The 14043-nt window shown below is 37.7% G+C and overlaps 1 protein-coding gene across 1 annotated transcript; it reads left to right on the top strand.

Annotated features, from left to right (window-relative positions):
- Window positions 1–1125: 1125 nt before the first annotated feature.
- On the top strand, window positions 1126–2428 carry LOC145125522 (protein LURP-one-related 10-like). Its single transcript, XM_079060972.1, has 3 exons — window positions 1126–1505; window positions 1602–1832; window positions 1979–2428. The coding sequence occupies exons 1-3, from the start codon at window positions 1272–1274 to the stop codon at window positions 2186–2188; spliced, it is 675 nt and encodes a 224-aa protein (XP_078917098.1). The 5' UTR covers window positions 1126–1271; the 3' UTR covers window positions 2189–2428.
- Window positions 2429–14043: the final 11615 nt, after the last annotated feature.

Genomic DNA, 14043 nt, shown 5'->3' on the forward strand with positions numbered 1-14043 from the left:
CATCCGTCCCAAAATTATTGTCTACTTTAAATTTTGAAGTCTTTCCATGTCAACTTTGACCATAATAATTTTATTTGTATTATATAATTTTTGATGAAACTTATAACAATTAAAATACATTTAAAAAACAATCTATTCATAAATCTTGTATAAAAAATTATATAACAAAAAGTAAATTATTTAAGGTCAAAGTTGAACAAAAAAGACTTAAAAAGTCAAACGTTGATAATAATTTTGGGACTGAGGGAGTAAATAAGTATATTATTTTTTAAATTCGTTATTATTAGCATTGTTAATAATACATATAAATACGTTTAAATGAAAAAAGAATATTAAAGACATTTTTAATGATGAATGTGCAGCAGATGGTAATGATTTAAGTATTAAAATAATGAGTGTGCTTGTATATTTTTACTTTGTATATTGTTATTTCATGTTTGTTATTATTGTTTTCAATTCAGAATATTAACACTTAACAATTTAAAAAAAAAGTTGCATATTTTTCAAATTGTTTATAAATAGTAATTTTGCATATTTATATTTTTTTCAGTTAAATGTATGTATATGTATTATTAAAAATATTAATAATAACGAATTTAAAAATTAGTATACTTATTTATATTTTTAAAATAATAATAATAATAATAAGGTTTTTGTTTCAAGAAAAGTTCTAATATTTTTATTTGATGAAAAGTCTCAATATTTTAGATCAATTTACGAAATAGTCCTAAATTAATTTGTTATTTGTTCCAATTGGTCAAAAATGGTCAAAATGTAAACTTTTGCCTATTTTTATGACTTTTTCATAAACAAACCTTAATTAAAGACTAAAACGTAAACTAGATCAAAATTTTAGAAGTTTATTGGAGATTTCAAAAAAAAAAAAAAAAAAAAAAAAAAAAAAAAAAAAAAAAAAAAAAAGAAGCTTATAAATGATCTTGGTGGTTTTTAATAGCATTTTTTTCAAAAACTAAAATGAAACACAGCCTTGGTGTAAATAATTACATATATTTTATTAGAAAGTGGTTGACCTTAATTCCATAAAACATCATCATATATCCGATAACCTTATTAAAAAAACAACCCCATGGAATAAAAATATGCTTGTCAGTGATGATAGTCGAAAGAACGAGGGTAGACTTTGCTAAAACAATGCCGTGCACGTTTGAGGCTTCCTCACAAACTTCCTAAGCTAAGAAAAGTAATCCACCATTGTTAAAAATTAAAATCCTTTCATTCATTGTCTCTGTCTGTGTGTACGTATATTGACGATGGCTCAACCGAGCTATTCACCTTTGTCTTGGCCAGTTTCTGTGATAGATTCTCAGTTCATGGCACCATCTCAATTAGATATTATAGTTGATACAACTTTACGTGGATACATTGTGATCACTGATACGAACCATAAAATCCTGCTCAAAGTGAAACCATGCGACACATCTTTTCATTATCAGAGAGTGCTACTTGATGCGGATGACGAACCCATTGTCATGATCCGTAAAAAGGTGCCTTTAAGTTCAATTTTTAATATATTTTTGTTCTTTAGAGTTTAAAAATTCCATGCTAAATTTAACATTGAAGTGGACTAATATATCTTGCAGTTATTAACTGGACACCATCGATGGAATGTATTCAGGGGTGACAGTAAAAGCAAATCAGATATAATATTTAGCACAAAAACACCTAACATGATCCAGATGAAGACCAATGTTCATGTGTTCTTGGCAAACAAAACCAGTAGTAAGCATGTCTGTGATTTTAAGATCAAAGGAAGCTGGTACAACAGAAACTGCACTATTTTTGTGGGAGATACTTCAACACCAATAGCCCAAGTAATTCTCATACCTTTTAGCTAGATGATGGTATTCTAGTAGATTTCTATGTTTTCAGTTATGTTTGTATAACTGAATAGATTCCGTATATATGTTGATGAACTTAAAGCTCAAGCTGAAACTAATTAACGGACTTATTCTTGTAGATGTCTAAAATTCAATCATCAGAGAAAGCAAAGTTGGTTGAGGGAAAATTCATGGTGACCATTTGTGCCAGTGTGGATTATGCGTTTGTGATGACACTTATAGCCATTGTTGAGGCTATGAAAATGATAAAATCTGACAAAAGAGATAAAACTTTTTCACTAGTTGGTACAATTTCGGGTGGCTGTATTTCTGGTGGACTTCTTATGTAGTACTATTAGTTGCATATATTATCTATTCCTAAATTATTTCCGTCATGCATGGATCAATCAATGGGTTTATAGATTGATATAGTTTATCCTGCATATCATCTTTTCACGTTCTGATGAATATTTTCAATGTTTGTATAACTGTCCAGAAGTATCAAACATTGTAACATAAATATGTAGCAACAGTCCAGACATAGTTGTTTTATGTTCTGTTATTATAATATAATGGTGATTGGTGTTGTATTTATCATATATATATATATATATATATATATATATATATATATATATATATATATATATATATATATATATATAAATGATATTGGACCTCCGCTGTCTTCTCCGGTGTGCTTGGGTGGATCCTAGTGGAGATCTGTTATCACAACAAAAACAAACATGCCGCCAGCTGATATCCGGGAGGAGATCCCGGGAGAACGCCTTGACGGTCAAGTCGGTCTATGAGAGATATGAGAATGTAGGTAGCGTAAAGCTTAGAGAATTAGGATTCGATCCCTTTACCGTTGGTGGCATGTGGCCTTTTATAGTGATGATCTGGGCACGGATCCTGCTCGTGGAGACAGGAGTATCAAATCCCCAATCGTGATAGAGGTGTTGATTAGTAGATCGTACATTTTTCCCCTATCCAAGCCGTGATTAGCTTAGCAATGGTAGCGGTGTGTGCACCCCTACTGGATTTGGCAGGTGTCGATTTGTCGTCTGTTGACTTTCCCGTGCGTGTTCTAGGCTGGATTCTGGACATCAGGGGATAGTCCGATCCCGGTTTTGGCAGGTGTCGATTTGTCGTCTGTTGACTTTCCCGTGCGTGTTCTAGGCTGGATTCCGGACATCAGGGGATAGTCCGATCCCGGTTAGACAGGGTACTGAGCGGCAAGGATGGCCGGCTGGCTCGCTCGCCTTTAATATTCATGGCGTGTCTAGGATGCATGTGATCAAGTCTCCCAAGTCTTATCCGTGGTGACATAGGCATGCTTAGTTATAACCGGTGAGACTAGTCTTTAAATGACGTGTCCCGTTGTGCTTAGTCGTTGTCTTTCCGGCTACACGTCGCAGCGATTTACATATGTGATGTCAGTCGTCATCATTTGGGTTTTCGAATTTCCCATCCATCAGTACCTTTTACGGTTTTCCCCTTTTCGGTTTTCCTCATTCTTACTCTTTGTCTTGATTTCTTCTATCTTCTTCTTTCTCTCTATCATGGATTCTCTGATTAGCGTCGTCCCAACCCTCAATCAGTTTGCTGCTCTTCAGAAGAAATATGGTTTCCAGCCGGATGACGGCATGGTGTTTCCCGGAAAGAAAGCCAGTTTCATCAATCCTCTAAAGGGCAAGATCAGCATATATATGAAACACTTCGACGCCGGGTACGTCTCCCAACATCAGATTTCTTTCAAGTAGTTCTTCGTATTCATAAAGGTCATATCAATTGGCTGGTTCCCAATGGAGTAAACCAAGTAGTTGCTTTCAAAATGTTATGTTGTGCTAATGGAATCAATCCTTCCATATAGGTCTTTCACGATTTCTTCTGTTTTGCTTCTGCTTCCTCCGGTGAAAGTTACCCCTTTGATGTCCGCAAGCATAGTCATGTTCTGGTAACAGAGCAGTTGAACTCTCCGAAGAATTAGGCGAACCTTTATTATTGGGTTAACATAGACCGTATGGGCTTTATGGAACGTCGCTCGACTTCCATTTTTGATCGGTCGTTTATCCTTTATTTGGACAAGGAGCAAATGGGTAGGGTTCTTTGTTATATCCATGTTGTGGTCGAAGACTTTTCAGAATATCTGCTCGCTAGAGCTGGTATGAGTACTTCATGTAGGCTTCGTGGGAAGATGCAAGAGTTTTACGTTATGTCGAAAGGTTTATTGTTGTTCCAATTCTCTTCTCCTTCATGTAGGCTTCGTGGGAAGATGCAAGAGTACCACCCCTCCCCTTTTAGAAGAGTGGGAAGTGTTGTGATCCTCTATATATGATTTTGCATGTATGGTGAAAAGGGTGGACTAGTTGGATGTATTGGTTAAGAAATGGGTGGGAAGTCTCCGATTTCGGGAGGTGGATCTTATGGATAAGGTTCTGCCTTGTTTTCCTTTTCGTAATGAAGCTTTTATTGCTCATTTTGTTGTTATTCAGGAAGTTGAGCGTCGACAAGCCCTTGCACAACCGTCACGTTCCGCCACAATTGATTATGTTGAGTCTTCTCGGTGTAAAGTTGTGGGGGAAAAGTTTATGGATGACAACAAAGAAGGCGTTCTTCCACCAGCGAATATACGGAAGGTAGATTGGAAAAATGCGAGCACTACGGATACTGAGGGTCTCATGCTTGTTCGACATTTGCACCCACGTCAGTTGGCTGGTGGTATTCCTCGTGTTGCAACTATTCAAAATAAATTTATTGACATTTCCGATGAAGTGATTGTGGAAAAGTGTTTTTTTCCTAATTCTGATGCCCCCATTAATGAAGTCGCTGTTATTCAAGTTGTTACTCCTGAGGCTTCTAATCGTAATGACAAATGTGTAGTTGGTATGGTTGATGAAAATGGTGCCCATTATGTTGGTTTTGGGTGTGGTGGTTCTTCGTTGGATGATGGAGGTGAGGAGTTGGGGTCAAGTTCTGTAGGGTTTTTCCTCGTTGGTCCATGAGGGATAATTGTCATTTATCTATGTTTGAGACTACTATCGATTTTACCATAAATGTATTACCCCTTGGCACATCGACTAAGATTGCTTGGTATTCGTTGTCCAACTTCGTTGGTTCACTTCGATTTGCTATAGCCTAAATTGTTCTCTTTTTGATAGAAGGGGCTAATTGTTTGGAGCAATTTCTTGGAAGTGATGAGGAGCGGATTCGTCTGCAGAAGGAGACACATACGTTACGCTCAGAACATGCCATGTTATTGTCTTTGCGATCAGAGTTTCAAACTAAGGTGTCCCAACTGGAAGGAAATCTTTCTTAAATGAAAAAATTGATGTGAAGAGGCAGACATTGAAGGAGAAGGTTGTGCGTCTTGAGTGTGACAAGGTTGCTCTTGGTGTTTCTATAGGTCAATTGAAGCAAGAGAACCAGGGCTTAAGTATTCAGGTGGAAATTGCTGAGAAGGAATTGATGGAAAAGGATCGGGTTATCACTAAGAATTCTGCTTTGGTTTAGGGTCCAGATATGAAATTGGGATAGGTTATGAGTGGGGTTGTGGGTCGATTTTTGGAGAGCTAGGATTTTCGATGTGGAGTGAAGCAGTTTCGTGATGCATATATGGCGGCATGGAAGGTGTTGGATATTAGTCAAATGAAAGAGCTAGTGCAAGGAGGTGGGAGCATGTTTGGACTATGCGCCTGTGTTGGGGTTGTGAGATTTGATGTTGTTTGTGACAACCCGATTTTTTTTTTAACTTTTTCCTGGTAAAGCTCAGCCAGTCAACTCAACTGAGTGTCAGACTCATTCCTGCTATCATTTAGCCTCGTTTAGAGTCCGTTTAAAGGTCCAAAGGTTAGTACATTCAAGCATTGAGCATAGGAATGGATCGTGTACACTTCTAGCATCAAAACCGGGCCTTACACTCCAACACAAGGAGTGTACGGCCGCACACATGGGTGTGCGGCCGCAACACCCCTCTCATGGCAGCACACTCATTTGCATAAAGGTGGGACTTAGCCTTCTTTCACCCCTTTTCACACTCCCAAGCCTAGAACTCGATTTCTCTCTCAACTATCATCCGATTTTTGGCGTAGATCTTCAAGAATGTAAGTGTTCTTCCTTTGATTTGTCGTTAATCCTCTTCATCTAGTAACATCCTTTGATTTCATCCATTGGAAATCATGTTTTGACTAGATCTTCAAATCTTCAACCATTTCACCAAGAACACACACTTGTTCTTGGTGATTTTGAGCCTTCTCGAGCCTCCAGATCGTAAGTACTCTTCCCTTATGCTTGAATCTTGGTTAGAACACTTGATTTAGTCTTAGAAAATGCCCAGAACTCAAGAACATATGGTGTGTGCGGCCGCACACACAGGTGTGGCCGTACACCCCTCAAAACACCCTCAAAGGCTTCCATATTGTAAGTACCATCCCCTAAGCTTGTTACTTACTAGATATGAGCCTTAGAAAACGTCCAAACCATGTTTATCAAGGAGTGTGTGGCCGCACACACTTCATGTGGCCGTACACCCCTTTGTTTAGTGCTTAAGGGCCTCCAAAGTGCCTTTCTAGCTTCAACACTTGATGAGCATTAGTCCTACAAGCCTCCTTACCCTTGGAAAACGTTTTTGTGCACTCTTTACCATGAGTGTGAGGCCGCACACTCCCTGGCTGCACACTCCTCAAAGTGGCCGTACACTCCCTTAAATTGAATCACATGTGATTCCAACACTTGGTCAAAGTGTTTCCTAGTCCCGCAAGGTGTTTCCTTGCATTTGGTTGCTTCTAAACACTATATCTATGCCAATATATGCCATTATATGTCATTTAGGACTTGTTACGTCTCGGGACTTCATTCGTGGAACTTCTCATCCTTACGCGTATATTCGTTTGAATCACCCACATAAGGTGAGTTCATACCCCGTAAACAATCTTTTAAACTGTTTTAAATGCTTTTAAGGGGGGAATACAAGTTGAACACAATGATAATTGTGTAATTGTTTGTTATAAACATTTTCAAAAGACCGTTTATGTCATTTATAAGTGGTCAAAACATTTCAAACACTCTTTTAAAGTTATGTTACTTTATAGTTTAACAAAACTCCGTTTTTAAAGTACCAGCATAACTTAGTAGAAAAATGAGTCTTTTCAACAACAGTTCAAGTAAATTGCTAGTAAACTATAAGGAGTATAGTTTAGAGGTTCAGTTCATACTAGATACTAGAGGATACTAAGATACTATAACAAGAGAATACTAAGATACTATAACACGAGAAGATACTAAGATACTATAACGAGAAGATACTAAGATACTATAACAGAACGAACTTACTAAGATACTATAACTACAATGTGAGATACTACTATAACAGAACGAACTTACCGGTAAAGGGTTTAATCCGTTTTTATTAAACTAGTGTAACTTAACAGACCTTAGATGGTTAATTCTATAATACCTTAGTTTATACACCAGGGTTTTATATAATTACTATCCGATAGGTAGTTGGATGTATGCCTTCCGCTTCATTCCCTGTTCCTTGTTTGGTTGTGGGCTTAGGGCAGATACCCACATTTAACTATCTATTCGATATTAGATTATATATAGCTAGTATAAACTAAGTGATTATAGAAGGAACTACTGTGGTTACCATTTTTACTATAAGAAATAAGGGTTTTCTTAAAGGATCTTTTCATCAAATATAAAGGAACAATTACAGTTAACTCCGTGAGTACCAGGTGAATACGCCAGGGTTATATACAACAAGGATCTAACAAACAATGGGATGTGTGTCTTCCGCCTCATTTCCTGTTCCTTGTTTGGTTGTGGGCTTAGGGCAGATACACACAACCGATTGTTTGTTTACTCTGAGCCTTATATAACTTGTATTCATTTAATACTCATAGAAAGGACTATTGAGTCGTTTTTACTTATCTTTCATCAAAGCAGGAAATATAGGATTTCCTGGAGGAACAGGTAAACGTTTTCTAAACAGAACTTACTATCACTTACTACAACTTACTATAACTTTCTACAACTTTCTTACTACTCACTTACATCACTTAAATCTTATGAACTCACCAGCTTAAATGCTGATCTACGCTTTCAAAATAACTTGTATTCTCAGGAGACCAGTAGACAGGTACGCGCGCTGGGAATTCAGAAGATGGAGCAGTATAGCTTCATGTCTTTTCGTTATTTGTTGTGTATTCTATATTATATGAATCACATACTTTGTAAACACATTCTTTCTAAATGAAATGGTTGTTTATTACTTGCTTACTATGATGCATGTCTTGTGATACTAAACATGACGTCCTCCACCCCAGAACGTTTCCGCAATTCCGGTTTTGGGGTGTGACATTGTTCGTCTTTGTCGTTTGTTGCAGGTGGGTGATAATGCCAATGCTCCGTGAAACTAGTGTTTTATTTCACATAGTAGTTTGTTACCCTTTTCTGTTTAAGACAATGTGCTTTTTGGGTTTGTAGGCTAGTTTGGCTCTTTCGACATGCTTCACCTTTCTTTTTACTTCTATACATGTATCGCTTTTGATTGTTAATTGTTTGTTTCAATTTGTGATGTTTTGACTGTATGTTCGTAGTCCCTTGTATTTGGACTTTAGGTTGTACTGATGGCCTGGTTCATTTCTCGTGGCTAATGGGGCATCGTAGGTTTATCTTTTCGATTCCTAATGAGAAAGGGATACGAGCCTATACGACAGATCTTGTCCAAGTGAAATTGTAACATCCTAAAAATCATAGTAAGATTTTCATTTTTCAAAACCAATCCAAAGAACATAATTGTGTACAAAACATTGTTCCAAAAGTAATAATCATAAATCAAAGTATCCCAAAATCAAATATCATAAAATCATAAGGATGTGCACGATCTCGCCTTTGCTTTCCCCTATCATCTAAAGTACCTGAAACAATAAACTGAAACTTGTAAGCCAAAGCTTAGTGAATTCCCCCAAAGTACCACACACAACCATACACATAACAACATGCATACATGAGCCTTCAGCCTGACTGGACTGCCTCTCAAGGCCTGTAGCCTATCTGGACCACTCTCTAATCCTTCGGCCTGACTGAATGGCCTTGTAGGCCTTTAGTCTATCCGGACCGCCCCGAGTGTCTTGGCTTTCAGCAAAAGCTGGACCGCCTCAACCCAAAAAACCATAACATGTCGACATATATAATAACAATAAATAATCAGCAAATACAGGTTGTCCTACAGATCTATCAGTCTAACATATATCCAACAATACAAGTAATCACACAGATCTACCAGTCTAATCATATAAGCAATGAACAAATATACTCAGCTTAACATCACACAACAAACTAGGATATCTAATTCATTGGGTAGGCATTGGTGCCTTCGACCCACAAGTACAATGGGGAAAACTCACCGCTTAGTCTGAAAAGATAGCTGGACATGACACTGGTCTGAATACGAACTCTATCGATCAACTTTACAATAAACAGTGACCATATCTCAATCCATAGCCAAAAATACCTAAATACCCCTAGGTCAAACTTGGTCAAAACCCTGGTCAAAGTCAAAAGTCAAAGGGGGTCAACCGAGTCAACTCAGGTGAGTACGCCCAGCGTACTCAGCTTTAATGTGCGGCGTAATATGCATTTTGACCAGATTGCAGGGAGTTGACCACGTATGCACAACATAACATCAGGGACGCCCAGCGTACGCGTATCTCAACATTCCTTTCTAATAAGTGCTTAATCCATTTAGACACTTCGTCCAAAATCCAAATCTAATCCACAAATGACGTTCTTAATCATAAAGTTTCCAACTTTACGATCTTGCATGGCTATTAAGTACCTAATACCAAAACCCTAACTTAACATAAATTCTAAACCACTAAAGAGCATGCATGGAAGGATATAGACAATCAAGATTCCATTTTTATCACTCTAGACACACTAAAATGTCTTGAAGGACAACTCATTTGGTCTATAGTAGCTCATACTGAAATAGACCAAGGCAATGGGACTAATAAGCATAAAACTCCACCTCTAACAAGATCTAAAGGAATAACCAACAAGTTCATAGCTTTATACTTTCAAATAAATCTTGAGAGCAAGATACTTGTGGAACCAAAGTGCTTTACTCTTATAAGATGGTTTCCTCTCCTTCTCTTTCCTTTAAGGGCACCACAAGGCACACTTTCAAGCTAAAAATGCACGCACAAGAAATTAGGGTTTGCTTTGGACGAAAATGGGGATGGAGGCTAATGAGTGAAAGGGGTCTTGGGAGTTAAGGATGTTTAAATAGGGTCCAAACCCTAAAAATTAGGGTCTGACCCCTGACCACGTACGCCCAGTGTACCAAGCATACACCCAACGTACCTGATAAACCCATGTTTTTCATAAAAGGGATAAAGATACCAACATTGCAAACAATTTTCATACCGGGGGTTAAAGATATAAATTACTTGAATCAAGATGTTATAGAATTCGTATTGATGATGAAGCCCTTGTTCCCTAGGTTTTTAGGTAAGTCAACGTCAATGTCTTTTTGGGCCATTGTCTTTTCGTGTGTTGAAGGTCAAGGCATTGGCATCTTGATTTTAGGCAAGGAAAAACAAGGGGCTTAGGAACCGTTTTTCATTTTGAATATACAAGGTCGAGGCATTAGCCTCCAGACTCTAGGTAGGCAAAGCCACGGAGTTTGGAACCGTTTGTCGTTTCTAATATACAAGGTCGAGGCATTGGCCTCCACAATGTAAGCATGTCAAAACCATGGCCTTTGGAACCGTTTGTTGTTTTTAATATACAAGGTCATGGCACTGGCCCCCAAACTCTAGGCAGGTCAAAGCCATGGGCTTTGGAACCATTTCCCGTTTCAAATATACAAGGTCGGGGCATTGGCCTCCAAACTCTAGGTCAAAGGCAGGGGCTTTTGAACCGTTTTTCATTTATCATCACATATGGTATCGTAAATAAGCAATCTTATAGTTGGAAAAAAAGATTTTGCATTTGATGCATATCAGGAGGAGAGGGTAATCAGCCCTTCCTTTGGTACATGCTTATGAATGGAAAGAAATGTAGAGAATGAAAAGAAAGAAAAAAGTACATGCTACTAGACTTGTTGTTGTGACATCCCCATTTTCACGGCCAGAAAAGACGGATTTTGTTTATGCTTTGTTTGAAAATCAGAGTAACATTTAAATAAAAGTGTTGCGGAATTTGTTCCCAGAAAAACATGATAAATACGTTATCAAAGCATTTCCTAATAAATGTATTTTATTCATTTTAAAAAATTTGGATGTCATCGTCAATACAGAAACATAAGCATAAACAGAACTTACATATCTTTACACTAGTGATCTACATCTCTTTAATCTCTCAATGTAATGTAACTTCATATCGACACCTGTGATACAAATAAGCTTGAGTGGGTCAGGTTGGGAAACCTGGTGAGTACATAGGGATTTCAATCCCACAATGTTATATCATATATAATTTTGAACTCACAAAATATACAATTTCCCCATATTTATAATCAACTCTTACCCCACCCCGTCAATCCTCACAACGAGACTATCCATACTCTCGACCATAAATTTTACCTCTTACTCCCAGATCGAATCCATGTTCTCGGATCAATAATTGTTCCCATCCCATACTCTCGGATTAGGGACAAGTGTCTACGTCTAAATCCATACTCCCGGATTAATGACGGATAACTATGTCCTATCCATACTCCCGGACTACGGACAACTGGCTATGTCTTAATCCATACTCCCGGATTAATAACATTTGACTATGTCCAATCCATACTCTCGGACTAGGGACAATGACTATGTCTAATCCATGCTCCCGGATCAATGACATATATTAAAGTTCTATTCTCTAAGTATAACTCACTCGTACTCATAAGAACATACTACCCAATATTCCTCATAATTAATTTAGAGTTACTCTTTATCCTAAATCATCATATATAATCAGGTATGTTCTTCAACACGTATTTCAGGCAACATCAAAATAACTTGCACATAAACATATATTTAATACTTCAATCAATACTTGTATTAAAATCATGTTCATGAAAGGGACTATGCACTCACTTGTTAAAGTGATGATTCCAAACTCGGGCAGCGCTTCGCTTCTAACGATTCTATTTTCCTTCGACGAAACTAGCAGTATTATTGCTACGTATTAGTCTAATCTTTATTGCGACTAATTATTAGTCTAGATTCATCATTAACTCAAAGTCTACTTCATGATCTATCAAGTAAGGAAGAACCAGGTAGGATCATATCGGAGGTAGGGTTTGTTTGGTATACGAAGTATACTGTTTGGAAATCCCACTTTAAACACCTCACTAAATCACAGCCTAGACATCATCCCCGGAAACGACTTAGAATCACTGAAAAATCTTATTTATAGGTTCATAATAACGATATTATATTTAAATATAAGCTATATTTAAAGTACGGTAGGCGTATCTCACTTTCAGCGGGTTTTTATTAAAAACAGGGCTTCGCTGGAGCAGCGTTTCTGAGCCGAAAAGCTCTTTTCTCGGAACCTTCGGGAGCCTTGGGGCTTCCTTCGGGTGCTAGGGGGTTTTCCTAGACTTTAGGGCGGGGGGGGGGGGGGGGTTAGGGAGGCTAGACAGAGAAAGTAGAGAGAGAAAGTGAAGTTAGGAGGTGTGAAGAATGAAGGGAACCCGACACCTCTATTTATAGGCTGGCAAAACAGCTCTACTCATCAAGTAGGAGGACCTACGCGTCGAGTCCATGCCACATATCACCCTCTGGTGGCTAGCCTTGAGGAGGAAGCAACGGCCAGTATTTCGCCATGTCACCCGATTTCGCACAGGTCATTCCCGACTTAGAAAAATCATAACTTTCGCATACGGGCTCTGTTTTTGACGTTCTTTATATCCACGCATAGGTAAAGACAAGATCCACAACTTTCCTTTTGATTCCGTCGGCTAATTCTCGACCGATTTTAAATTTAACAGTAGGAGAAGATTATACTGTTAAATGACCGCGTAGAATTCATAACTTCTACATACGGACTCCGTTTTCGTCTGTCTTTTTATAGTTGAGCTCCTATTAATGATATCTTCAATTCTGATTTAGTTCACGTTGGCCAAAAACCCCTCGATCTAAAATTCGAATTTCAGGTTGTGCACTACTATGCCAAATCTTAGAAACATCATAACTTCCTCATACGAAGTCAGATTTGGGCGTTCTTTTTTTGTATGTTATCGGTTTAACGTATACTACAACTTTAATTTAGATCTCTAAGGCTAAAAAGTACTTTATCAAAAAAAATCACTTTTTACGATTCCCGGTGCCGTGCCGGTTTTGCCGTAAAACTTCGACATGTCATAACTTCTTCGTTATAACTCGGATTTCAGCGTTGTTTATATGTACGGAACCCTTATGACATATACTATAACTTAGTTAAGATTATTTATTCTAAATAATATTCTATTAAAAAGTCATTTTTGATGCTTATCGTCTCTAAATTGACTAGCCCAAAGCTGCGTGCGTTACAATTATCTCCTCCTTAGGATGATTACGTCCCGGAATCATCAACAAAACAGGGCTTGTATAATGACTCCATACGCTATCTCTTCATCCTAGGTAATAATCGTAACTTCTATATTCCTTCGAATCAGTATCTATCTCTTAGACTTATTGGTTGCAAGTAGTACTCAATCGTGCACCCACTCTCTATCTCACGTTAGTCTTCCAATCGTGACCTTCGAGTCACAATCTCGATTCCTTATTGGAGACTCCTTCTTCTTAACAAACTTAAGATAAGTTCTTTGATTACAACCATGTACCAATGGGTGATGTTCTAATGACATCTCGTCATATGATGCGACGCTTACACTCAGGTCTTTTAGAGTCAAATTCCAGACTTGAAGACAACTTCCTTCATGCTCTAATGTGATATAATCACATTCTAACATGTAGTACTTCTAGCTACAAGCTCTTACAATGATCGTGATACTTTTATTGATCGCTTCGATTTTACTTCAATCGTGTGGCTTAATTCAGATGCTACATCAATCTTGGTTCTCTGAACCATGTAACACACTCATCCTAGTCGGACTCGATATGATATGATCTCTAGGGTCGGAATAACAATCATCTTCTCAGTCATTACCGAAACGATGGTAACGGCATACTTGAATAAACCAGAATCAATTACTAGCTTC

The sequence above is a fragment of the Lactuca virosa genome, chromosome 7 (assembly GCF_052849685.1).
Source record: "Lactuca virosa cultivar CGN04683 chromosome 7, Lactuca_virosa_CGN04683_v6, whole genome shotgun sequence".
NCBI lineage: Eukaryota > Viridiplantae > Streptophyta > Magnoliopsida > Asterales > Asteraceae > Lactuca > Lactuca virosa.